Source organism: Phaenicophaeus curvirostris, chromosome 6, assembly GCF_032191515.1.
Source record: "Phaenicophaeus curvirostris isolate KB17595 chromosome 6, BPBGC_Pcur_1.0, whole genome shotgun sequence".
NCBI lineage: Eukaryota > Metazoa > Chordata > Aves > Cuculiformes > Cuculidae > Phaenicophaeus > Phaenicophaeus curvirostris.
Window position 1 is genome coordinate 32,407,904 of NC_091397.1, and position 24,806 is coordinate 32,432,709.

Here is a 24,806-nt window from a genome sequence, read left to right on the forward strand (position 1 = left end):
CAAACCCCTTTCCATCATCTTCCAACAGTCCTGGAAGACTGGGGAAGTCCCACTGGACTGGAGGCTGGCTGATGTTGTGCCCATCTACAAAAAGGGCCGCAGGGAGGACCCAGGAAACTACAGGCCTGTCAGTCTGACCTCAGTGCCAGGGAAAGTCATGGAGCAGGTGATCTTGAGTGCTATCATGAAGCACATGCAAGAGAACCGGGTGATCAGGCCCAGTCAACACGGGTTCACAAAAGGCAGGTCTTGCCAGACTAACCTGATCGCCTTCTATGACAAAGTGACTCGGCTGCTGGATGAGGGAAAGGCTGTGGATGTGGTCTTCCTGGACTTCAGCAAAGGCTTTGACACAGTTTCTCACAGCGTTCTGCTTAGGAAACTGTCAGCCTCTGGCCTGGACAGGCGCACACTCTCCTGGGTGGAAACCTGGTTGGATGGCCGGGCCCAGAGAGTGGTGGTAAATGGTGTGAAATCCAGCTGGAGGCCAGTGACAAGTGGGGTTCCCCAGGGCTCAGTGCTGGGTCCAGTCCTGTTCAATGTCTTCATCAATGATCTGGATGAAGGCATTGAGTGCACACTTAGCAAGTTTGCGGATGACACTAAGCTGGGTGGAAGTGTTGATCTGCTGGAGGGTAGGGAGGCTCTGCAAAGGGATCTGAACAGGCTGGACCGCTGGGCAGAGTCCAATGGCATGAGGTTTAACAAGGCCAAATGCCGGGTCCTGCACTTGGGGCACAACAACCCTATGCAGTGCTACAGACTAGGAAAAGTCTGTCTAGAAAGCTGCCTGGAGGAGAGGGACCTGGGTGTGTTGGTTGACAACCGACTGAATATGAGCCAGCAGTGTGCCCAGGTGGCCAAGAAGGCCAATGGCATCTTGGCTTGGATCAGAAACGGCGTGACCAGCAGGTCCAGGGAGGTTATTCTCCCTCTGTACTCGGCACTGGTGAGACCGCTCCTCGAATACTGTGTTCAGTTCTGGGCCCCTCACCATAAGAAGGATGTTGAGGCTCTGGAGAGAGTCCAGAGAAGAGCAACAAAGCTGGTGAAAGGGCTGGAGAACAGGCCTTATGAGGAGCGGCTGAGAGAGCTGGGGTTGTTTAGCCTGGAGAAGAGGAGGCTGAGGGGAGACCTCATTGCTCTCTACAACTACCTGAAAGGACATTGTAGAGAGGAGGGTGCTGGCCTCATCTCCCAAGTGACAGGGGACAGGACAAGAGGGAATGGCCTCAAGCTCCGCCAGGGGAGGTGTAGGCTAGACATTAGGAAAAAATTCTTTACAGAAAGGGTCATTGGGCACTGGAACAGGCTGCCCAGGGATGTGGTTGAGTCACCTTCCCTGGAGGTGTTTAAGGCACGGGTGGATGAGGTGCTGAGGGACATGGTTTAGTGTTTGATGGGAACGGTTGGACTCGATGATCCGGTGGGTCTCTTCCAACCTGGTTGTTCTGTGATTCTGTGATTCTGTGATTCTGTATTTCATTAATTGTTGATTGAAAATAAAAAAAAAAAAAAATGCAACCTCCTACTACTGAGACTTTAGTTAACACTGTGTTGTTCCTTCTTCCACTTTTGCTTTTATATTCAATGTTGGTGCTGAAAATGCTCTAAGGACATAATCTAGGGCATTCCATATCAGACCTCAGACAATTTCCATAAAAATAACACATAGTTTAAAAGGTAAAAATAACTAAGCTATTTGCCTTAGTTGTTTGTACATGGCAAACTCCCGTACATACAAAAAGCTTATTTTCTTTGAATATTTGTCAACTGGAATTTAACACCATATGTGAGAAAACTTCTAAGGAAGTTGAAGCAACTGAGAAATAAATGAGTATAACTGTGTTAACAAATCAAAGCAGAATAAAAGTGCCCATAAATCAAGGAAGAAAAGAATCAGTGAAATCAGGAAGTAATAAACTAACACATTGTTTTCTAACTTCTGCAAAGCTAGCAATGTAAGATATATAACAAACCAATATTAATTATTTATTTTCTTATACCTAAAAAAGCTGATTTGCCAAAATCTTTATTCAACATTGACTTAGATTTAATTCCACTCCCAACCTCAATCTGCCTCAATGTACAGTTACATTTTACTTCTAAGAGCTCTTTCCTTGGTAGAACACTTTCCTGCTTGCTCTTACACAGAATCATGGAACTTCCGTGGCAAAAAGTAAGCCATGAAAGATCCTGGAAACATATCCTCCTTGGTAAAAAAGCAAAATTTTCTGCAGATCTGCTACATCCCCTATCTTATGACTGCTCATTAGCTCACTACTTACTGACAAAAATACTAGCTACAATGACTCTGATTCACTGTTATGGGAATGGCAAGGGAGACCCGAGGATGAAAATAATTGAAGAAGCCTTCAGAACATAAAAAAGACACTCACTCTTCTTACAAAAGAAAAGAAAACCCAAGGGTCCAGCTGCAGAGCATCTATTGCAGAGTCCAGACTGAATAGGATGACATAGGCAGATCCTTCCTGTGGGATGACTGTATTTCAGATACTTACTGCGTCTGTGTGTGAGCAAACACAGAAAGGACGCAGGAACAACAATGACCTCATGAACCAGAGTATCTCTGAAATAGCACCCAGCAGACAAAATGCAAGCAGGAACACAGGCCCCGGAAAGCTTGATCCTTGCTGGAGTATGTGTGTACTAAACCTGCTGATTTGCCTGTGTTTCTTAGGGAAATGGCAAAGCAGTTTTTCACTGTGCTTTGAGCACTTTCAATTAGCAGGAATCTTGAGCACATTTTGTAAGATGTCCCTGAGTTTATCACAGCTTGTGTCACCTAAACACACAGGTTCTACTTGTCAAGCACACAAAACTAAACAATGATTATCGTGATTTATGTGTTTTTCTACATCTCAGCAGTGAGGTCACTTGAGTGTATTTTACAACTCCTCCTTGCAAATCTCCTGTTATATTCCCATATTCTGTATGGAGTTTATCATTATTTAAAAGCATATTTCAAATGCAAAATCAAATGTTGTTCAAATTATGAAATAGCATTATGGAGACTGATAATCAATAACACTGATCACAGATCTGTGACATGGGGAATAAGTAACATTCAAAATTCAAACCCAACTGACTAGTGAATGGAGTAGGTTGGACTGTAATGCTTCTAGTAGCATAATTATTTATTATTAGTAGCAGTATTAGTTAATAGTACTAATATAATGTTATTGTAATAGTTACTTGTAGTAAATAATGGAACTGTAAAATCCCACAGCTAAGAAGCAAATGACAAGGGTTCCCAGAGGCAAAGGCCTGTCTTAGGAAAGGTTAGAAATGAAGGAAAGATGAACCAAACCTCACATTCATGACAGCATTTGCCTGCAAATTCTGAAAAATACAGTTCTTATCAGGCTGCTGAAAGCCAGAAAGAGGCTCTGTGCTCCACATTTGTTCAAGACAGAATTGAATAACCTGATGTCATCCTGCCAAAGGAAAGCACAATGTTTTTGTAATTTCTTGGGGGTATTTTTGGTCTGCCAATAAAACAACATTCTCTAGCTTTCAGAATATCTGGAATTTTTTTTTTTTTCAAATATTCTTTCATATGGCCCTAAGCATCCTGAGCAGTCTTACAAGGAGGTTACTTGAAAATTTTGTGGGGTATATTGTATTAAATCACACATATACAATTCCTTGTTGTTTGAATAACTATATATTCTGGGTTTTGTGAGGACTGAGAATAAATATACTTTTCCAAGAGTTTGGACTTGCTAACTCACACCAATGAATCCTGACAAATTAGGCCATGGCATGATTTGAAAATTCCTTTTGAACTGTACAAGATACAACTAGATTTTAACACTCTGCTCTTTCTCCATTATAAATAACAGAATTGGTAAATATTTTTTGAGTCATAATATTTTATGCCTACAGCCTTCCAAATGTAATGAAGAAAATTGAGCATGTCTTAAACATGTATTTTCAAGAATCTCTTTCAGTATCTTGGGCATCTTTAGCTACAACAAAAACAATCATTCTTTCTGTAACTGCAAAACCTACATGTGAATAACGATACCTTGATAAGTATAAGTACTGATTCCTGAAACACACAGGCTACATTTCTCATTAGGAAAAGAAAGTTATTCAAACTATTACTGGAAGCACTGCTCAAGCTTTGAATAAAACAGTAACTGTACTGAAGGCAGGAAAGCCCCATGAAATTAATTTGGGTCAACATTTCATCTAAGAGACTTGAAATAATTAATAACTGCCTATTTTAGTAATGCATTTAATGTAAATTTGTCTGAGGCCTAAGAACACTTGATGAAAACTGTAGTGTTGTTTTATGATCTGCTGATGTCTACCCATGATAAAACAAAGAGAGAAAATGCTAGGAATGGGTGTGTTTTGAAGGATCCCAAATATACAGATATGTTTATGTTTCACAGGCACCAGTGAAGGTAAAGAAGGAAGAACTGTGCAGTGCCTAGTTCTGTGCTTTCAGTACATGAAGTTCATCTCCCTGGGACCAGATATTCTTGTACAGCATACAGCAAGCTTTATCACTCGGCAAATTTAATCAAACACATCACTTGTTGCCAACACTATACACAGCAGCCTAGCTCTCCTAAACATTCCTCAACACCATATTATTCTTCCCAAGAGTCAGTACTGTCAGTAATCTCAGCCTTATGTTGCAAATTCTGGATACTACAGACATGGGATCTGCTATTACTGTTTTCACAAATAATTGTCTAAGTACCAACACCAGAATGTTAAGGATTTTATTTTGTTCTGCTAGAAATCTGTATGCTGTGGTAAAGTTGATGCCACTTGACAGTTAATGCATGCACTAATGTGCATATAAAGAGCTGTTTAAATGGCTAAAAAAGGTTAATGAATGAAACTCTCATTCTTGAGGGCATGTATTATGCTTTTAAATCTGCAAGAAGAAAACCAAAGTTATTCTTGCATTTTAAAATTCTAGTCCTTCAGATCTTGAATATACATATATTTCTTGGAAAAGACACAGGGGATGCCTCTAAATATGTTTTTCTTTAAGAAGTAAATATTCTACGAAAGGGATGTGTAGAATTTTCAGTATTTGTCCTCATTGAAACCAATCCATAAAATCTTGCTTGGTATTTGAATAAGTTACTTATTTTATTGTGGCTGCTTCCCAGTAAGGGAATTGAGATTCCCCGCCTGCCCCCATCAAATACAGAAGCTTAATGAACAAGCTTTTTAAAGACAACATCACCTGCCAGTCAGCTTACAGAATCCAAAGGACTCCAGTTTCTGTTTCACCTCGGTGCTCAAGTGCTGCTGCCTCAGCAGCATTTTAAAATGAAAAACAATGTGCAAAAATGTCTGAAGGGACTCATCATCCTTTTTAAGAACAAACTAAAGGCAGAGCTAGCAACATACAACTAGAAAATATTGGGTTTTTTTCCTTGAGCCTACCTTTGCAGCTAAAAGTAACCAGTTATGTGAACTACGCTGAAAAAAAATGAGACAAAGCAGACAGTATATGATGCCATTTCAAGGGAGCACTTTGACAGAAATTGCTTTTAGTTCTGTCAATGCCAGTAGAAAATGCCAAAATGCCAAAATACATATCACAGTTTTGCATGACTGTACTAACAAAAATAAAACAGTAAGGGCCAAGCTAACTTACAAGAGCTGCACTGCCTGTGTAAAAAAAGAAATTCATCTTTTGGGCTAGATGCCATTCTGTGTCATTGATGCAGACCTGGAGGTCAGCAGAAGCACTATGAATTTACAATAGCATGACTTAAAACAGAATCTTTCCTCTAGCACTTAAGTTTTATGCAGCATAAAATATGTATGGATGCTTGACAACTTTTCCTTTCATTATGTACAAAAGTGACTCTCTCTTCTCTCTAAAATAACACTGTCAAACCAAGAGGGACTGCCAGAAACCTGTCACAGATAATAAACTATTTGCCCAGGTTCCTGAATAGCAATGAAAAAGAAGATATTGAAGTGTCAGTTCCTAACACATAAATTAAAGTCCCATGCCTTTAATTAGGTCATGTTTTCCCTCCAAAAAAAAATTGTGCTTGATATTACAATGAATTTTAATTACTTTTCTGTAAGTAATTGGCTAGAGGTATTATGAGACACCTACACAAGGATTAGTGATAAATAAGATTAAAAGTTCAAAATTGCAAAATTCCTTGCAAACTCAAATGAGTTTCAAGGACGTTTGCATTAGAAAGTGTATTCCTGGTTTTACTCCAAATGCAAAAGCTGCAAATGCCCACTTTAAAAGTAAATAAAAACTCCTTTATTTTCCTTGGAGAAGATGAAAAGGTGAAGAGATAGCAATGGTAATTTCAATTTAAATAGTTGATAGCTTCATCCCATAGTGGTTTTGAACAATGTTGTGTGTCCCACTGCTTGATGATTCTGTGACCTTTTTTGAAACACTATTTCATAGTACATGTAAGCAACAATAATGTACAAATGAATGTTCAGGTCCTTCGTTCATGTCGCTATACATGTTTTTTAAGTATACAGAAAAAGTACTATGTTTTAAGTGAAGACTAGGTCTCCAGTATTTTTCCTCCACTTTCTTTTCATCCATAACAACAATTATTTTCCTGTCCAATCAAGGTTTTACACACACTGAAACTCCTTTCTGAAACAATAATCATTAAGCAAATAAAGTGGTGGCAGCCCAGTTTTCCGAACCTAAATACTTACACTTTTCTTCTACATCTAAGACCCTCCTTCTAGTTTGCACCTTCTCCACTGTGGTTTCTTGTTTCTGAAACAACACAGGCTCTGTCTGTGCTGCCTTTGTAACCAGAACCAAAGAATGATCATGTTCCCCCGGCCAGTTCACCCAACACAGTTTACGCTTGTAGTGCTCGGGGTTGGTTCCTACAGCAATCTATTTTTGTCCACATTATATAGTGTGCAAAGGCACACACTCTCTAGGGCTTCACCTTGTTGATCTACATGATCCCACTGTGCAAGTCATGAGGAGCTGTCATATGATTATCGTTGCATGGCCATAGCTACAAGAACCTTGTCACAACAGTTTGGCTCTCCCGCTGATCCCACCTGTCCTTATTCGGGTCTGTGACACATTGGTAATATTATGATTTTAAGAATGGGTATCTAGTGATGAATAGTAAGAGAATTACCCCATCATGTTTGCCCTTTTTAGGCAATGAAAGGCAGACTATGTTGTGTGTACAAATGTGTGGAGAGCATGAGAGTCTGTAAAGGGACTGACCCTTGCAGAATAGTGGAGGATGAGCCAGGTTGACAGACTGACCCTTGCAGAATAGTGGAGGATGAGCCAGGTTGACAGACTAAGGCTAATGTTTTGTCCATACTGTCTACTGCAATAGTCTCTGCACCAGTCTAACCACCCATTCCTGAGTCTTGGCGCTGATAGTGAGGAAACACTTGATCCCATAGAAAGATGATATCCTAGATGTGATACAGCCTGTTTCCAGAGGGGACAGTTGAAGCAGAAGGAGCTTGATATGAAACAAGGAGTGATTGAAAGTGTAGACTCACCTACTTGCTGAATGTTCTGAGACTCCTAAACCCATTCAAATAGCTTTACTATTTAATGAAATGCTGATATTTGGCAAACTTCCTGAATGTCATAGCTGGCAAATTAGCTGAGTAAATATCTGACATACATGGCTATACACACAATCACAGAATCATAGAAACCTTAGTACAATGGTACATATACATAAGTACAGTAGCAATAATTTATACTATCAATAAAAAGTGAGTGCGTTCTTTTTACCCTCTACTACTCCACTTTCTCATAGCCATTTATAAAATCTCATAACTGCCAGACTAAATAGACAGTAGAATATATGTCTAAGTTACTATAGCAGATTAATCATATGCTGGGTTATCATGAGATATGCTTAGTCAACTATTTCTCTCTGAAACAGAAATCAAGTAAAAAGCAGACTTCAAATAGATTTCCTACATTTTCTCACTGTTTTTCAGTAAAAATTAAATCTGCTACATGGTGAACTAAAGAGCTAACATAGCATGAAGTTCAATCACATTTTTTAAGTAATATTAACATCTATGGAAAAGTTTACAGGAACTGCTTTATACTGTCATGAACAGAAAAATAGACTTGTACAAAAATCAGGAAAATTAAGCCAATGGCTCTCTATGGTATTCATGCAAGTGTTGAAAGAATTCACTGACATTGCTGTGAGGTTACTATCACATTGCCATCTGTGACAAATCATGTTCAGCATTGCTCTGTAAGTCCTCGAAACAGGCTTTCTCAAAGAGCCACATTGCAGAGATGGCAAACTGGCAAATCATGGGAAAGAACTCAATAGTTCTGATATCGAGTCTTTCAGATCTAAGAAAACATTCCCTTCACCTCCCTTTATATTATATGAATACTCAATGCTGCCACGGGGATACTGCTATCACTATGCGCATAAACACAATAAACTACAGTTCCTGTCTTGATTATATTATTTTATTGGTATTTCTTTATTACTAAACCAAAAGCAAAATTATAATGGAGAAAGCTACATTCACCTCAGTCAGCTCATGTAAGTCCCCAAAGACTTTAAAACCCAAACAGAAGTATATTTTGCCATGTTTTTTCCAACACTGATCCAAGAGGTAATGTTAAGCATCTTACATACATAAACTAAGCAACTTTGTCTTGTTAAACCAATCTTTAGAGAGATATCTCTTCATTTTGTACTCAACAAAAATATGCCACTGATAATGGACCCACTTAAGTAAAAATCTATGTTATTTATATAATTGCAAAATATTGGGCACCACTGTAGCATTCGGTGCTAAGGGCCTTATCATACATCAATCAAAGACAAAAGCAAAATTTTCACAGACTTGACCAGAATCAGACTGACAATAACTGCTGTGAATGGAGTAAGCAAAGGCAACATAGAAAGCAACTAACAATTATTTTGCTTCTGGTCAAACTTATTGAATTAAAAAACAATTAAAAGTGCAAATTTCCAACTATTTCTGTCCAGCTCTACTCATGTAATTTACATTCCTTCTCGTACAAAATAAAAATTACCATTTGTCTATTGACTGTTGCAGTTTTTTTCCTGAATGAAATTCAGTGTTACTGTGACTGCTCAAACAGTAGTTGTAAAAACCTTAATTCATATTTGAGTACTAAATAATGACTTGTAAAGGTGCTTTTGAACTCTGTTCTACAGTGCTGAGGCAAATAAGGCCCAAACAAGTAAACCGAACTTCAGCCTCCTGCATAAATTTAGAAAGCTTGTCAATGAGGACAGCCTGCCTTCTTTATTCTCAGGTTCCCTCATGCTTGCAAGGTATCAGTGTGACCAACAAGGAGTAATATTACTTTCCATGAAGTATCTGAAAATAGTACCATTTGTGTTTTAGAATGCATAACTTGTATTTGGTAGGCAACTCTCCAGTAAAAATCAGTGACTGATGAAGCAGAATTCACAGAATCCTGAACTAAACTCATCAGTTTGTTTAGAAGAAAAAGTCTGCAATCACGAAGCCTATTTCTTGCTCTGCCTGGTTTGACAATCTACTGTACCAAGATGCAAAACCAGGCTACAAGAAAACACTTATAATAATAATAATAACTACTACAAGCATATCTGTTTTCTCAGTTCTGCAGAATTAGAAAGCACAAATACCTATACATGTAGCTGCATCTGCTGCTTAAAGTCATAGCCAAAAATAAACATACAGAGAGAAACAGAGAAACAAAACCGGCTATCTGGGAAAAAAACAATTCTGTAATATTCAGACTCTTCTGATGCTAAATCATCATGCTGTCTGTTGCAGACAAAATTTGTGTCTCTCATCTCAATCATGTTGACAAGCGCCTCACGGCTATCTGCCTCCACTTACTAATATTCAGTGTATAACAGTATCAATAATATGGAAAAGATTTGGTGGGAAATATTATCTTCCCACCAGAAGTGCACTTTTGCTCTGTTTATGCACATTCCCTGTTTAAACCTTCATTTAACAAGAGAGGCAAAAATACATCTTGACTCCCACATAAAACGCCCCTGGGAACTGTCACTAGAAAAATACTACTTTAGATCTGTCAGAGACATTTCATTACCTGAAGGATGTTATCTTAACCCAAGGTCTAAAATACAAACTAACTGCAATTCAGATGACTTGAGATCTTGCAAAAAGACAGAAGAGTGGAAAGCTTCCCAGACAGATTCCACAGGGAGAAGTCTGATTTATTTAATATGTATATTTAATACAGATAAATATGATGATATTCATATTCCAAACTTTAATAAGTTTATGGTTGACAGGAGAAACTGAAGAATGCCTTGAGCAAGAGTTAAAATACAGAACAAGATGTTAACTATGAAAATTGGAAGAGGAAAAGAGGAGCTGCAAGCAGATTAATTTAATTTAATGGCAGAAGGTTTTGGACACTATGAAAACTTCTCTGTTAAGATACTATGGACCAAAGGAGATTATGTCCTTTTTGAGCAACTTATCATTTGTACTGTGGGGTAAAATCCAAGGGATCTTCATAGAGCCTTTGATGTTTAAGTTGAGCAGAGAAGGTTTAGATATGAAAGGTCAGAACTCTCTTCGAAAAGACAAGTGAGAAAACAAACAGAAGATAAATCAAGAGTTTATTTTAGAGTCTGCCACTGTAAAGATCAACTTTTGTCTGTATGTCTTAAACATCATCTTGGTGCAAGGCTGTGTGTGCATGGGGCTTTATGAAGTTTGGTAGCAACACAGGAGAGAGGGGTAAGGTACGGGAACAGGTGTTGCCCCCAGCCCACTTGCAGCTGGGCTCCTAGTACACAATAACCTGTCCTGGGCTTCTGCAGCAGAGGGATTGGCACACACTGAAGAGGCAGAAGCGCTCCTCACTGCATATGCATGCCCGAAGATTTCACATGTGCTTTATTCTGGCAAGGGTAGGTTGAAGTGCCAGTGACTCCTGGAGGTCCTAGCCCCAATTCAAGAACTTTCCTTAAGTAACTTCTGTGGCTGCTCCAATTCAAGAACTTTCCATGCAGAAGTACAGCACAGGCGCAGTGAGACCACTCCTTGTATGCTAATAGGGGATGGAGCTCCTCTATAAATAATTCCTGTCAAGAATCACACATGCACATGCCTTCTGCCCTGTGGATCATGTTTCCTGATGCATGTGTCCTGCACTGGATTTCATTGGGGTGATTTTTTTTATGTTACATTTCTCTTTGCCTACTAGTAGCAGCTTTTTCTTTCTCTCTGCCTTATTCTTTTCTTATTCTCTCACCCTATTCTACTACATCTTTTTTTTTCCTTGGCACTTTTGGGTGAATTTGATTGTATGCAAGTTCTTCTCGTAAGCTGTAGTTGCTTTGACCAAGCTCAAAGTAAAATATTGTTGTTGTAAATTATAGTTGCTTTGATTGTGTTCAAAGTGTATATTGGAATATGAATTGAACTTTTCTGAGTTACAAGTAAAGATCTGTAACTTTGGCTGTGTTCAAAGTACGACTGGAATCTTGAGTGTACCCCTGAAGTGATTTGTCATCACTCCAGCTGGCTGGCAAACATGAAAGAAACCTATACCTCATCCCCATGCTGTTAATTGGAGCCAGGTCAAAACAGCTACCATGAAAACTTTGCCTTTTCTCAAAAGGCAGAGAAGTTCTTTTCAATAATGAAACAGGGATTCAAGGTTTGCTGTTAAAAACACTGTAAACCCATTAAATGATTCCTCAGGAGTGTTATTTTGAATGTTGCTACTGTTTCTTTGAGCAAAGCCACACTCTTCACATTTGTTAATGGCTTACCAATTTTTCCTCACATTGAAAGCTTCAGAAAAGTTTAGTTTCATTAGGAAGGAATTTGGGTTAAATTGAAGCAGGTAGACTGGAAGGAAAGGAGGCAACTGGGACATAAGCTGTGGCTTAACCCTCCACTCTACAGCGTTTGCATGTGGCTTAGGGAAAAGTTTTGTAACAGCTTTTCTCGCAAAGACAGATGTGGCAGCATGACATTTTCCAATTATTGGTTTCTTTTGTGCTCAAGAAAGAAGATAATAGCTTGTTAAAGCTTATAAATAAATGCAACAATTTATTCTCCTAATTGCAAGAGAACAAATTTTGAGTAGGTTCTTAGGGTAAACGGGTAGCATATACTAAAATTCAATTACTTTTAACACTGTACCAGAATACCAGAATCCTTTGGTATACAAAACTACATTGGAAATCTGCTTTCTTAAGGAAAGCGTGAACAATTCTTTCTTCTATCTTCTCAGCCTAGCACTGCTTCCATCAACCACTTGGGTAAATCAGGCAATTTCCAGGAAATTTGTCTGAATCCCATGATGCCAAAAGCAGAATTTACTTCAAAACTATATGGAACAGTAAACAGAAATCTCTTGATTGTTTTATGAGAATCTCTCCTATTATTAATCCATATACTGGGACATACCCAATTGTGAAGATATTAATCACAGTTTACTCTGCTGAGAAAAAGTCAATAGGATGTTTAACTCTTGATTTATACACAAGCTTTAAGTATTTCACCTGTGCAGTTCTGCACAGTCAGTAGCTTTTTTATTCTAATTAAATCTTTATTTCAGCTCTCAGTGGGCCTGATTTTCCTTTTGCTAACAGCAAGTTTATTAATATAACTCTAATCAATCAAATGGTGGTAGTGTCTAAATAAGATTAGTGCGAGAAAAAACAAAATCAAGGCCATTGACTTTGTGTGACAACTTTGATGGTCTGTTCACTGCTAAACAGTGCTTACTGAACATGAGAGAATGCTCGGGAGCAAAGAGAAGGAACTTTTTATTGTTTAGAAATCAGTTTTGAAGGAACAACTGGCAAGGTCATGAAAAAATGAAAAAAATCTGCTCAGTAAGCAAAATCAGTCAGTAAGTATAACCACAAAGACTAACCATCTCTGTCCCTTTTGTATGTACTAAAAACTGAATGCTAAATTGTATATTAAGGTAAAATATTCTGTAATGCTCAAAGTTGTATTATCAGCAAAAGACTGTACAGCTTATTGATATTGTAAAAGAAAACATAACTGTTTTTCACTAGCTCTTTTGTGCCTCTACCATTCACCAAACTGAAGTCCAAGAGAGGTCAGCAACTAATTTTGTCACTGTTAAACAAGCTATAGTCGGGTCAAGTAAAACCTGAGACTTGCATTTGTCAGGACAGCATGATGTCTGCTGCCTTATACTAGTAATGCAAAAATCATACATACTGGACTACAACATATGTAATCGTCCCTGATTCTTTGCAGGACATATAAAATGAATATGAAATGTTCATAATACGGATACACTTAAATGCCTTAATCAGCTGTATAGAGATGAGGCAGAGGTTTGAAAGTGACAGAAGGCTTGAAAGGAATAGCAAGACAAACAGTGTCTAACCTCATAAAAAAAGAAAATACAATGCATTTTTGACAAACAAGAAGCTATCTTCAGAAAGTTATACAGGAACTGTTAATGGTAACATCAACTACCTATGATTGTTTTCTTAAAGTAGCAACAATGTAATTAAAGAGGAAATTAACGCATGACAGATAATAGAAATGCCCCATAGTTAGGCTGAAGATAATTTTGAACTCCAAACATTGAGTGAAGAAGCTTCAGATATACAAACCTATTTTGATTATAAAAAATATTTTTATTTTATTTATACAAAGAATAAAGTACTGGGATTACTTATTGTTCCAGTAAAGATTAAGAAGACAGATTAAGAAACTGAGAGAAGTTCATGAAGAAGTAAATACAGTGAAATCTTCAATGGGCCAAACATGGAGTTAAACAAAAGAAAGACCAGTTAAATGCTTTTTTGAAAGACCAAAGCATAATATTAAATAAGACCTAAAAGCTCCTGCTGTCATCTACTAACACTGTGAAAAAATTATCCCTGACAGAAACAGAACAAGCAACTGATAAGAGCAGGGAAGGATCTCTGGTAGACAAAGTAAGTGCTAAGAATGGACTTCTTGATTGAGATTTTAAATGCAAAACAGTGTCTGCTTCATAACACCCACGGATTGCCTTCTGTTGATTCAAAGGTCCTCCCTCAGCATGCTATGTAAACCTCTCATAGTCACGGTATTTACAGAGAAATAAACTTTTTACATCTATCCTTTCTACACCTTATAGTATCCCTTCATTCACTATACAAAATAGAAAAAGGTAGAATTAATTGGCATAAAAACCCAGTAAAAACCTATTTATGATTTCACAGATTAGTAGTAGCTCTCACTATTCTTAACTGTCAACTGATCCTGCTTGCTGATTATTTGATGGTCTTGCCTCTAAAACGTATAGTTGTCTACAAAACTTTTTACAATGTCCTGTAAACTTTACTGACTCTGTAGGCAAGTAGTAAACACAGGTCCATGCACTATATGAGACTAGAAGTGCAGCTCCTTGAACTGTGCCGTCAGTGCATTATTTCATTATATATTTGTAAAGTGTCATCAAAATATTTCAATCTGCAGCTGCCCTTCTCTCCTTAAACAAAATGTTCAAATGAATTAGGTATGAAAATTCTGTTAAGTTTGACAAGAAAATCTTTTTCACATACTGCCTGATCCCTTCCAGCACTTCATAAAGTAGTTCAATAAGGAAGTTTGTAGTGCACAGCTACCAGTGACAAGGGTAGAAATTTAACTATATTTGATATGTTTGAAGGCCAGGCTCTCCTGTTTATCTAAATTTGACTCATGCTAAGTTAGAGCTCCCTGAATCAGTGCATACAGCTTTAAGGCATACTCTGACATTGAAAAACAGACAAACCAGACCTCTGTTCTACATCAGTATCTTTAGTGTGGAGATGTACAGGATCAAACTCTGCTACCTGCACATAAGCATACAGTTCTCTCAAGCAAATCCTGTCTGTCAGTTCAGCTACTATTTCTACAGCCAGAATTAGACTATGCCCCAGAACAAACTGCTGATATATTCATGTTAGTATGGAAAGTTGACATTACAAGGTATCAAAAAAATAACTTAGTAAATTATGGGGGGATTTACAGAGTAAGGACTAAGAAACTTTAGCTTCCTTCAGTGAAAATATACTATTACAGGTGACACACATTGACTTCTATATAAACTCAGGTGCTTTATATGCGGACATCTGTTAGTTTCATGCAGAAGAAAGGAACAAGAAGGTCCCTGTGCTATTTCCAATGCAAAAGCAGACCTCCTTCTGCAGCCTTCCCCAGCAGATACCATATTTTGTTTTCTTGTCTTCACATACAGAATTCACTTCACAGGCACTAAAATGCCCATGGCAACAAAAGTAGTACCAAAATACAATATCAAATAAATCAAAGACTTCCCATGATAGCTATGCAAATACAAAAAGTCCATACAATGAAAATTAAACCATACATTCATTTTTATTATGGTTCAAATTTTTATAGCAAAGGAAACAGCTATCTCTTTAAGACAGTCAAACAATATTATGTAGTCATCAAATTGTATGGAGAACAGCACCATGGCTATAAAAATTGAATGGTTGCATGTGATTCTTGGGCTCTTAGGTAAGCTGCTCATACAGACTGAACAGATTTACTCTGAAAAATATTCAATTCAGAATATTTCAGAAGAAAGTCAGGATATGAATACTCTGTTTTTACATTGTGGTAGCTGGGGATTTTTTGTTATGGGTGAAGGTCTGGAGAAAGCAGAATAGCAAATTAAATTTTTTCACGTGTTTACTTATCAGAATGTAAACATAATGGAAACTGAAAATTGTTTCATATCAGGATATACACTGGGCAAAATTGGTGATTTTTTTTTCTCATAATATTTGGCTAATCAATACTGAAATCTTCCTTGGACAAAAATGTACAGGGAAGCTCATGAAGAAGTATCATGAGTAGCCACTTCTCTTGGTAAACTGAAATCTGTAGTAAGCAGAGTTAAGGAAGGAAGAATGAGGGTGATAATTCCACGTGTTTCCTAATTATGAAGCACTTGAACATTTTTGTTTAAGACCCTACTGTATTACCAACACATGAGTTAATTCTTTTGTGAGTTTATTTACATAACAAGGACAATGAAACTATTATTCATTTGCCAGTATATCCATTGCGTTGATGAAGATTTAAGCACCTCCACCATGAAACTAAGAAAAAATAGTAACCACAGATGACTGCAGACAGAAAAGGCATCCTTTTTAGCCAAGAAACTAGGTTGTTAAATATGATACTTCAATTAATCACTGATGTGTTTTTTAATGTGGAGCTAGATCCATTTGCAAGCAATCCTGTATTTTCCAAATCATGAGTATGTCACGACTTTGCTGAGAAACAGTGCTAATTGACATAACATAGCTAAGACTGTATTGGCTACAGCTGATCCAGAAATGCCCATAAATAAACTAGATGGAATGTATAATCTACCAGAATGGAATTATCAAGTAATTTTAAAAAGTTTATCAACTGACACCAACACCCTCTGTTTTTTTTTTCCAGAAACACATTTAATCTTGTATTTTTTACCTAGTATTATCCAAAATCTGCTTAGTTAGGTACTGAAAGCTCTGGTACTTCTCCAGTATGACTCTACAGCATACTAAGAGAATGCCACAGTATTTTTTTGAGCCAGACTTGTAGTCAAAACAAATAGATATTTTTTTTTTAATGGGAATTTCCTAATTATTAGGAAGTAACAGAAGCAGCGTGATCATAAAGCCACTCTCAGAAAGAGAGTATCCTCCCCTTTTGAAAACAAATATTTTTGCCGAGAAGGCTGCAAGAAAGATGGAAGAAAAAAAACCAAAACCCAACCAAACAAGTTACCTCACAAATAAGGGCTGATAGGTTTTCTGGTATTCAGACAAAGTAAGAATCTTGTTTTGTAATTTGACAACTGTTTCAATATTCTTCCACATCTTACTTGACAAAACTTACAATAAAAGACTTAGTATAGCTGCAATTTAAATGTTAAATTTTGTGAAACACATTAATTTTTGGGTTGACCACCACCAAAAATGATACCAACTGAAAAAAAACCAAAACCAAACAACTTACCTGATGAGATGTCTATTCGGTTCTTCTTCACTTTGGTGACATTGATATGGACACTGACTTTGCCCTCATTTATGTCAATCTCAACATTCCCCAGGTCATCTGCAAAGTTGCTGAAGATCAGAAGTCCATTGGGGTTCCAGGTTCGGAAAAGGAAACTGACTGAAAAAAGATCTTGTCTTGGACGACCAGGAACTTCAAGGTAACTTGTGGCATTGAAAAAGACAGGCACTGTATGTGGCTCCACACAAGAAAAACTTAAATTTCCCTAAGTAAAACACACAAAAAGGAAAAACATAAACAAAAAGGTAAGACTACACTGAATTCATAGCTACCTCTAAAAAAAATATTCCGGCTTTCGTTTAACATGGAGACTACTGTGATCAATAGCAGTTGCATGTAAAAATGTGTTATTATTATTATCATTATTGTTACCATTATAGTGTTGTTGTAGATGTTTTGATTTTGTCAAGCCTATTATATTTTGTACTCTATATACACTCAGAAATAGGCAGTCTTTGCCCTGAAGAGCTATAGTATAAAATAAAGCTTGGATGAAAGCATTAATATTCCCAGTTCAAAGATGAATAAATGAATCACAGAGAAACTTGGACTTGCGAACATGTTCTCCAAAGAAGCCTATAACAGTGCAATAATTCAGCCTTTTTTAAAAATGAAATACAGCTTTCCAAATACACTTATATCAATGGTCAATCAATATAATATGTGAGGTTGTGAAAAAAGGATACCTTGTGAAGAGCTAGCTTCTCTGTTATGTTTTCTACCAGATAATACTAGAAAAATTAATACTTCATTTCACAAAGCAGAAGGATTTGGAGTAGCTGATCATGAACAATGCCTAATAATTGTAGTCAATAATTTTCTCTGTAAAAGAAATAACAGTTTTCACACTGGAAAATTCTACTCTTTGGGAAATTGACAAAAATTCAGTCAACTTTATAGATTTTCAAGGCTTTGAAATGTGTCTGTAAACAAGACTAGAATTACAGACATGAATCTTTTAGTCTGGTTCTCATGTCATTTCTCATAGAAGACCACAATGGTAGAATGTATTGCCATTTTTTTTTCATTAGGAATCATAAATAATTTATAACAATCACAGTTCAGAACTGTTATTTTAATAAATCAATATGAATACAACAGGAAAATTTCCTCTGCTGAAGAATTCTTCTAACATGTGGGAAAGTCAATCCTGTTCTATGGTCAGGATTTCTGATGCACTGTGGTAGACGAACACTCTGGCAATTTCAGTTTATTTGACAAGAAAGAATTTTATCTGATGCAGTATGGAAATTATTATTATGATCAAGATAGAAATTCCTTTATATTTATTTGTGCATTAAAAAAATATTAAGGATTGACTAATGTCTTTGAAAGTACCCAGATGTTTAGAGATGAGGTTCAGCCAAGCACTGTTCAGAATCCCAATAGGAGTCAGTTATCATCTTTATTATATAAATATTTTCAAGCTCAATATTACTGACTTCTTGATATAAGCTCTTCTGTCACCTATTTTTGTATTCATAGCATATAAATGCATCTGAAAGTTCATTTCAAGGAAAGTTAGAGAACTTGGAAGCAAGATAGGAACTTTGTGTCTGAAAACGTGTGGGAAGAAAGTCCTAGAGTAAATTTTTTTAGAAGTTATTATGATAAATTGGAGATGGGCTAGACGATGTCAATACCAACACAGCAGTGTGCCCAGGTGGCCAAGAAGGCCAATGGCATCTTGGCTTGGATCAGAAACGGTGTGACCAGCAGGTCCAGGGAGGTTATTCTCCCTCTGTACTCGGCACTGGTGAGACCGCTCCTCGAATACTGTGTTCAGTTCTGGGCCCCTCACCACAAGAAGGATGTTGAGGCTCTGGAGCGAGTCCAGAGAAGAGCAATGAGGCTGGTTAAGGGGCTGGAGAACAGGCCTTATGAGGAGCGGCTGAGAGAGCTGGGGTTGTTTAGCCTGGAGAAGAGGAGGCTGAGGGGAGACCTCATTGCTCTCTACAACTACCTGAAAGGAGGTTGTAGAGAGGAGGGTGCTGGCCTCTTCTCCCAAGTGACAGGGGACAGGACAAGAGGGAATGGCCTCAAGCTCTGCCAGGGGAGGTTTAGACTGGACAGTAGGAAAAAATTTTTCACAGAAAGGGTCATTGGGCACTGGAACAGGCTACCCAGGGAGGTGGTCGATTCACCTTCCCTGGAGGTGTTTAAGGCATGGGTGGATGAGGTGCTAAGGGGCATGGTTTAGTGCTTGATAGGAATGGTTGGACTCGATGATCCAGTGGGTCTCTTCCAACCTGGTTATTCTATGATTCTATAAGGAAGCAAGATTTAGCACTCCTTTACCAATGTCCAAACCTGGCACTTCTTAAAAGAAAACATATCTGAAAATACCTTATCTGTGTCATAGCAAGATACTAACTGTGCAGCAGATTCTCTTACAGTGTTTCCATGTAAAAAATAAAGGAATAAGACCAATAGTTTCTTCAGCACTCAGATAGATTCTTTGATTACTCTGCATAACCATCTCTTTTTCCTAGAGTGTCAGAAGCTACGTTGCTACACAGTCTACCTATAAAGGCCAGTAGAACTAGTAGCAACTGGAGTATTAGGTTGGCAGACTCCATTATCAATTAAGAAACTCTTGGTTCTAATAATCTGGAACTAGCAAAGAGATTTCTTCATGCTGCTCTCCTATAAGATTTGTTCTGATTTTTATGATAATGTCTCAACATTACAAACCATGTTCTTTTCTTAGACCTGCATTCCATGGATGACAAAATATATCCAAGTGTTTAGGAAAATAATTAGGAACTATAGGAAGCTTTTAAATTACAGTATGAATGAGAGAAATTACAACTACTTTCTAAGTAAAGGGAAAGGATTTCCCTTTATTACTTTTGTTACTAAGCTGGTTGTGTTTCTTCATAACAAAAGGGCTTTCATATCCAATTGACACTTCCCTGTCATCCTGATGCATGGGATACTTGCATGTGTAACACTTATTAACGTTAATGGCACTGAATGTGTTCAAATCCTTTTTCACATCAGTGATTGCATTTATCATGAACATACTAACTACATAAAAGATTTCTTGAGGAATTATTCCTGAGGAATCAGGAATAATACTGATTTCTCTGCTAGTTAGTATTTTCCCTCCTGAGCTATCCAGATTAATCTGAAATGGATTATCCATTGCCTTTATGACTGCAATTCACAAGACAACTCCTCCTTTAAGTCAAGCCCTTCTGATATAGAATGCTCACCCGGTCTAGGTCAAGAGTTTGAGCTAAACTGCAGCCTGGCTCTATAATTATAAAAGACAAAGAGATCCTCTTCTGTAGTTTCAGAGTGATCTGCTGAATAGTTCTCTGCACAATGACATCTGGAAGTCAAACTGAAAATGTTGGTCTTATCAGAGAATTTTTCATACTACATTGTAAGGGAGATGGCAAAAATATCTTTATATGGGTAGCTTGAGTTTGTATCATGATCTTGATTCTGCTGCAAATTAATTTCATGTTTACTTCTTACAAATCAATTTTGCCTATCCACATTCAAATGTTATCCCTTGGGGAAACACTATAGGGTCTTAAAACTCTTCCCAATTAATAGATCTACTGGCTGCATGCATAGCTTCCAAAAGAGAATTAATGAGTTTATTAAGACTACAGAACCTATTAAATCAGGATGGAACATACAGTGCAGGCAACATACTCTATGCTAATACGTATCATGTTATTTCAGTATTTTGATCAAAATAGCTTGCTACTTATCTTTGACCTTACCATAATGTTCGGTCAATATAAATAATTTAAAGAAAACACCCATCTTAAGACGATCCTTGCTTAGGTGCCACCATCATAAACATGATTAACAGTAACTCTAGTCTCCACTGAGTCTATTTTTCATGCTAAATCAGGCTAAAAACTAGGGGGAAAAAGCTTTTGTAAGAAACTTAAGAATACATGTTGATTTAGTCAAAGTAAAATTGTTTTTGCCTTTGAAAAGCTGAAACAGTTTAAGTAATTCTACTGAAAACAAAGGTAATTTCTATTTTTATAGCCATTCTCAGAATTTAAAATCAACAGAACCATCAAAGCAAGTCGGCATGCCATAGCCTCTTGATGTAGCACTAACACTGGTAAAGCTGCTTATGTGGATTTTGCTTCCACATTACAGATAACTGGGAGGAAGGAAGAAAGCAGGGAGGAAAGGAAGGAAGAAAGGGAGGGAGGGAGAAAAGGAGGGAGAAAAGGAGGGAGGGAGAAAAAAGAGAGAGAAGGAGAGAGAAAGAGAGAGAGAGAGAAAAAGAGAGAGCGAGAGAAAGAAGAGAACAATGATTTCACAGATACTTCACAGGCCTGCTGCCTGTGCCACACTTTTGAAAGGATAGGATTTGCACTACAGAAATCTCTTAAGCAACCCTTCTGTTCAGAAAGAGGCTTTAAGAATATGCCCTACTAACTTGCAGGGACTTGACTGCGCAAAATGGAAAGATTGCTCTTATACAAAGATCCCTTTATAATCAGGCATCAGTCTTTGAAAATCATGGTTACATTACAAGCTTAAAATGTACAGCAGGCAGGAAATCAGAAGCAATTTTGAGAAAAAAAATCAAAGATTTAGAAGTTCATATGACTGGATGGAAAAAAGTTCTAGAAGTGGAGTCTTCCTCCAGAGCATATGTATCATGCTCTTTGCCTGTGTCAATACAGAAGAAATTCAGATACAGAAAAGGTACTAAATATTAGGCTGTATTACTGCGTTTGTATAGGCAAATCATATATTCCAAAATTAACCTTTGTATTACCTTGACCATTTAGCCATATTGTTCATACAAATATATGGAACTTAACTATTGCTATCCAAAGAGCAATCAAATGGTTACCAGTCCTTTGAACTTCATCATCATCATCGCATATATAAATCTTTACTGTTTATTACATACGGACAAAAGCAATAGCGGAACCATATATATCGTTAGCAGGACTTCACGAAGGCTGTAATTTTGTATAGAAGAAAGACCTGAACAACTTATTCAGACTGTCTCAAACTCATGGCAGTAATATAATTATTTCCTACACACGTTGCCTTTGTATGCCAGCAAGCAATTTTAGAAACATTTAGAGCCTTAAAAATACGGTAATTACATTCTTTCTTAATCACTCTGCCCATAAAACTGCAAGTTTGAACATAAAAGCAACTATGAATACTTAAGTAAGAGAAAAAATAGAATGAAATATTAAGAAGCTCTGTAATGCTAAGAGGCTACATAATGATTTTCAAGTCCAATATCTTGAGGCTTTTCAGAGATACCAGAAAGGCCTATGAAAACATTCCATTCCAATGACTTTTGCACTCCAGTAATCCAACTGGCTCTGCAAGGATGGAAGATACCAGGACTCAAAGCTATGAGACAGCTGTCATTGATTTAATAATAAATCTTGCCTGCACTGGTTTTGGACTGCTATAATTTTGGAGGAAAGGAAAGTACTTATTAGTTCAGCTGATCTCCTTTTAAAAAGTAGCTATCTGATACTTAAATTTTGGAAAGATGAAATGTGACCCTAGAAGTAAAATGCTCAGACATAATAATAAAAAAAAAAAGTCACGAAGGTAGATACAATGAGATCTTTGGGCATGTGATAAAATTTGTTTTGTGTTTTACATCATTCCAATACAATACAAGGATATCATCTACACACACTCACAAACATTCTGGTCTCCTTTAGAGGGAAAACAGAAGTTTAGATAAGCATCAAATTATGCTCTTACCACATTAGATGGTTCCAATTTCTTCCTCTTGGCAAGGTCAGTGATATTATTGCCATTGTAGTTGATGCTTTCCATGCAACCTTTGAAATTTTTTCTACTGTTAGAACTTGGCTTCCCAGAAAAAGGCATGCCTCCAAAGGTTATCTTTGAATGACAAAGAACATGGTAGGTAGTTACTGGAGGGAAAAGACTTCTAAACAAATTTTCTGTAGATGCATACACTTTCTTTGAATATTCAAGCATGGTGAATGAGAGAGCTAGCAACACTGCTTACCAGATAAAGAAAGTATCAAATACGCACTGCAAAAGTATAAAAATATAATTAAATCTGTAACGAATTTGTGATTGCAAACATTTATGGTAGTAAATCCTAAGTGTTATTACAGCTTTCCAAAAAGTGAGCAGACCTTATCACAGTCATTCATATACGGACTGCTCTTCTGATCACACTGAGCAATACATACTTCAAACAAAGAACTTCGAATAAATGTACATCCCAGTATTTTTTTAAACAAGAGGAGATATAAAATTAGCCAGATAATCTCATTAGAATAGTTTGCTTGGCTCTAACTGTGTGCCAGAGCTCAGGCTACAACACAACAGCTGTGGGCTCCAGTACAATGCATTTATTTCCTTTAAAACTTATACAGCTAACTTATACAGCTTTATCTAGAAGAATTTTACAGAATCACAGAATCACAGAATCACACAGAATAACCAGGTTGGAAGAGACCCACCGGATCATCGAGTCCAACCGTTCCCATCAAACACAAAAAAAATCACATAGTTAAAGATGCTAACCCCTGTTAGACGGAAGCATCTTCCAATACTGAATATGAAGATTGTTTTATCATGTATTTATAGTCAATGAGGAGTTACCACATGACTTAGCAGGCTAAATCAGGTCCGTAGAGAAGATGAAGACAACCACCACAAAGATTGAGCCATCAATGTCAAACAGGCATTATTTTTCTTTTAATGCTGAATGTCATTACCCTGAAATACTAGGTTATCCAGAATCCCTAGAGCTTAAAATCAAAGAAAAACAAATATTTTACGAAGTAAGAATGTTCATCTCTTATGAATTCTTTGCCTGTCACTCCATAGAGACCACACAGGTTTCTACTGCATCGGGATCTTTTCTGAAATGTTTGAAGTGAATAAATGCTCATGTTTTAATTAGTTTGTAGATCAAATATGAAGACTAAGGGACTCATGAGATTAGTCCCTGCAATCTATGTTAAGTATTTATATCCAATAGATGATGGCATAAATAATAATTACACTTAGCTTCCCTGACCTATGATTGTTTACAAAAATGTCTACTTCTATTCTGCTGCTGAGATTTGACAGAGAAAAGTTTTTAAATATCATTCTTTTTTATTCCATTTGTTATTATCAAGATCAGGAAAATGCAGCTCTAGGGACACATTTTCCATTTTAAAGTGCGTAAGATATCACTTTCTGTCCTGAAGAGGAGGCTTTGACTTGGTATGTAAGATGAACTAAAGCTATGCAACTGAAAATTAAAACATAAATAGTGCACAATAGCTATGTAAAAACATTTCGGGCATGTATCCTCAAGTATTATAAACTGCGTGACCTAACTTCAGAGATGATGTAGCGGTTTACATGAAATGAAGCATGTGACTACAATATTTTAATTATTATAAAAAATAGTTCTGATTCAGATTTATCCACTATGTTTTATTCTACACAAGGGTAACACATTTAAATTTAGTCTGCCATGACTAATTCCATAAACAGTGAGATAACTGAGGGGAAAGGAGGGAGAAGATGTTAAGGCTCTCGCATTTGTATGAACCACAGAAATGTGTATCCACACACACTTGAAGAAGTTCCATTGAAGAGTTGTGTGCATTAACCTGGCTGATTAAACAGAAGTTTTCTTAGAACTTTCCTAACGCTTCATTTTTTTTATATAAAGGAATTATAGATTGCGTATTTTTGAAAATATAAGGAAGTAT

At 37.1% G+C, this 24,806-nt stretch overlaps 1 protein-coding gene across 1 annotated transcript in view; it reads right to left on the reverse strand.

Annotated features, from left to right (window-relative positions):
* The window catches only part of CNTNAP2 (contactin associated protein 2), a 1,119,128-nt gene that overhangs the window by 569,300 nt on the left and 525,022 nt on the right, over positions 1-24,806 (reverse strand). The window contains exons 7-8 of the mRNA XM_069859729.1: positions 22,819-22,962; positions 17,029-17,293 (exon numbers count right to left, since the gene is read on the reverse strand). Of these exons, the coding sequence (XP_069715830.1) occupies positions 17,029-17,293; positions 22,819-22,962 (409 nt within the window). The remainder of the gene's footprint in view (positions 1-17,028; positions 17,294-22,818; positions 22,963-24,806) is intronic.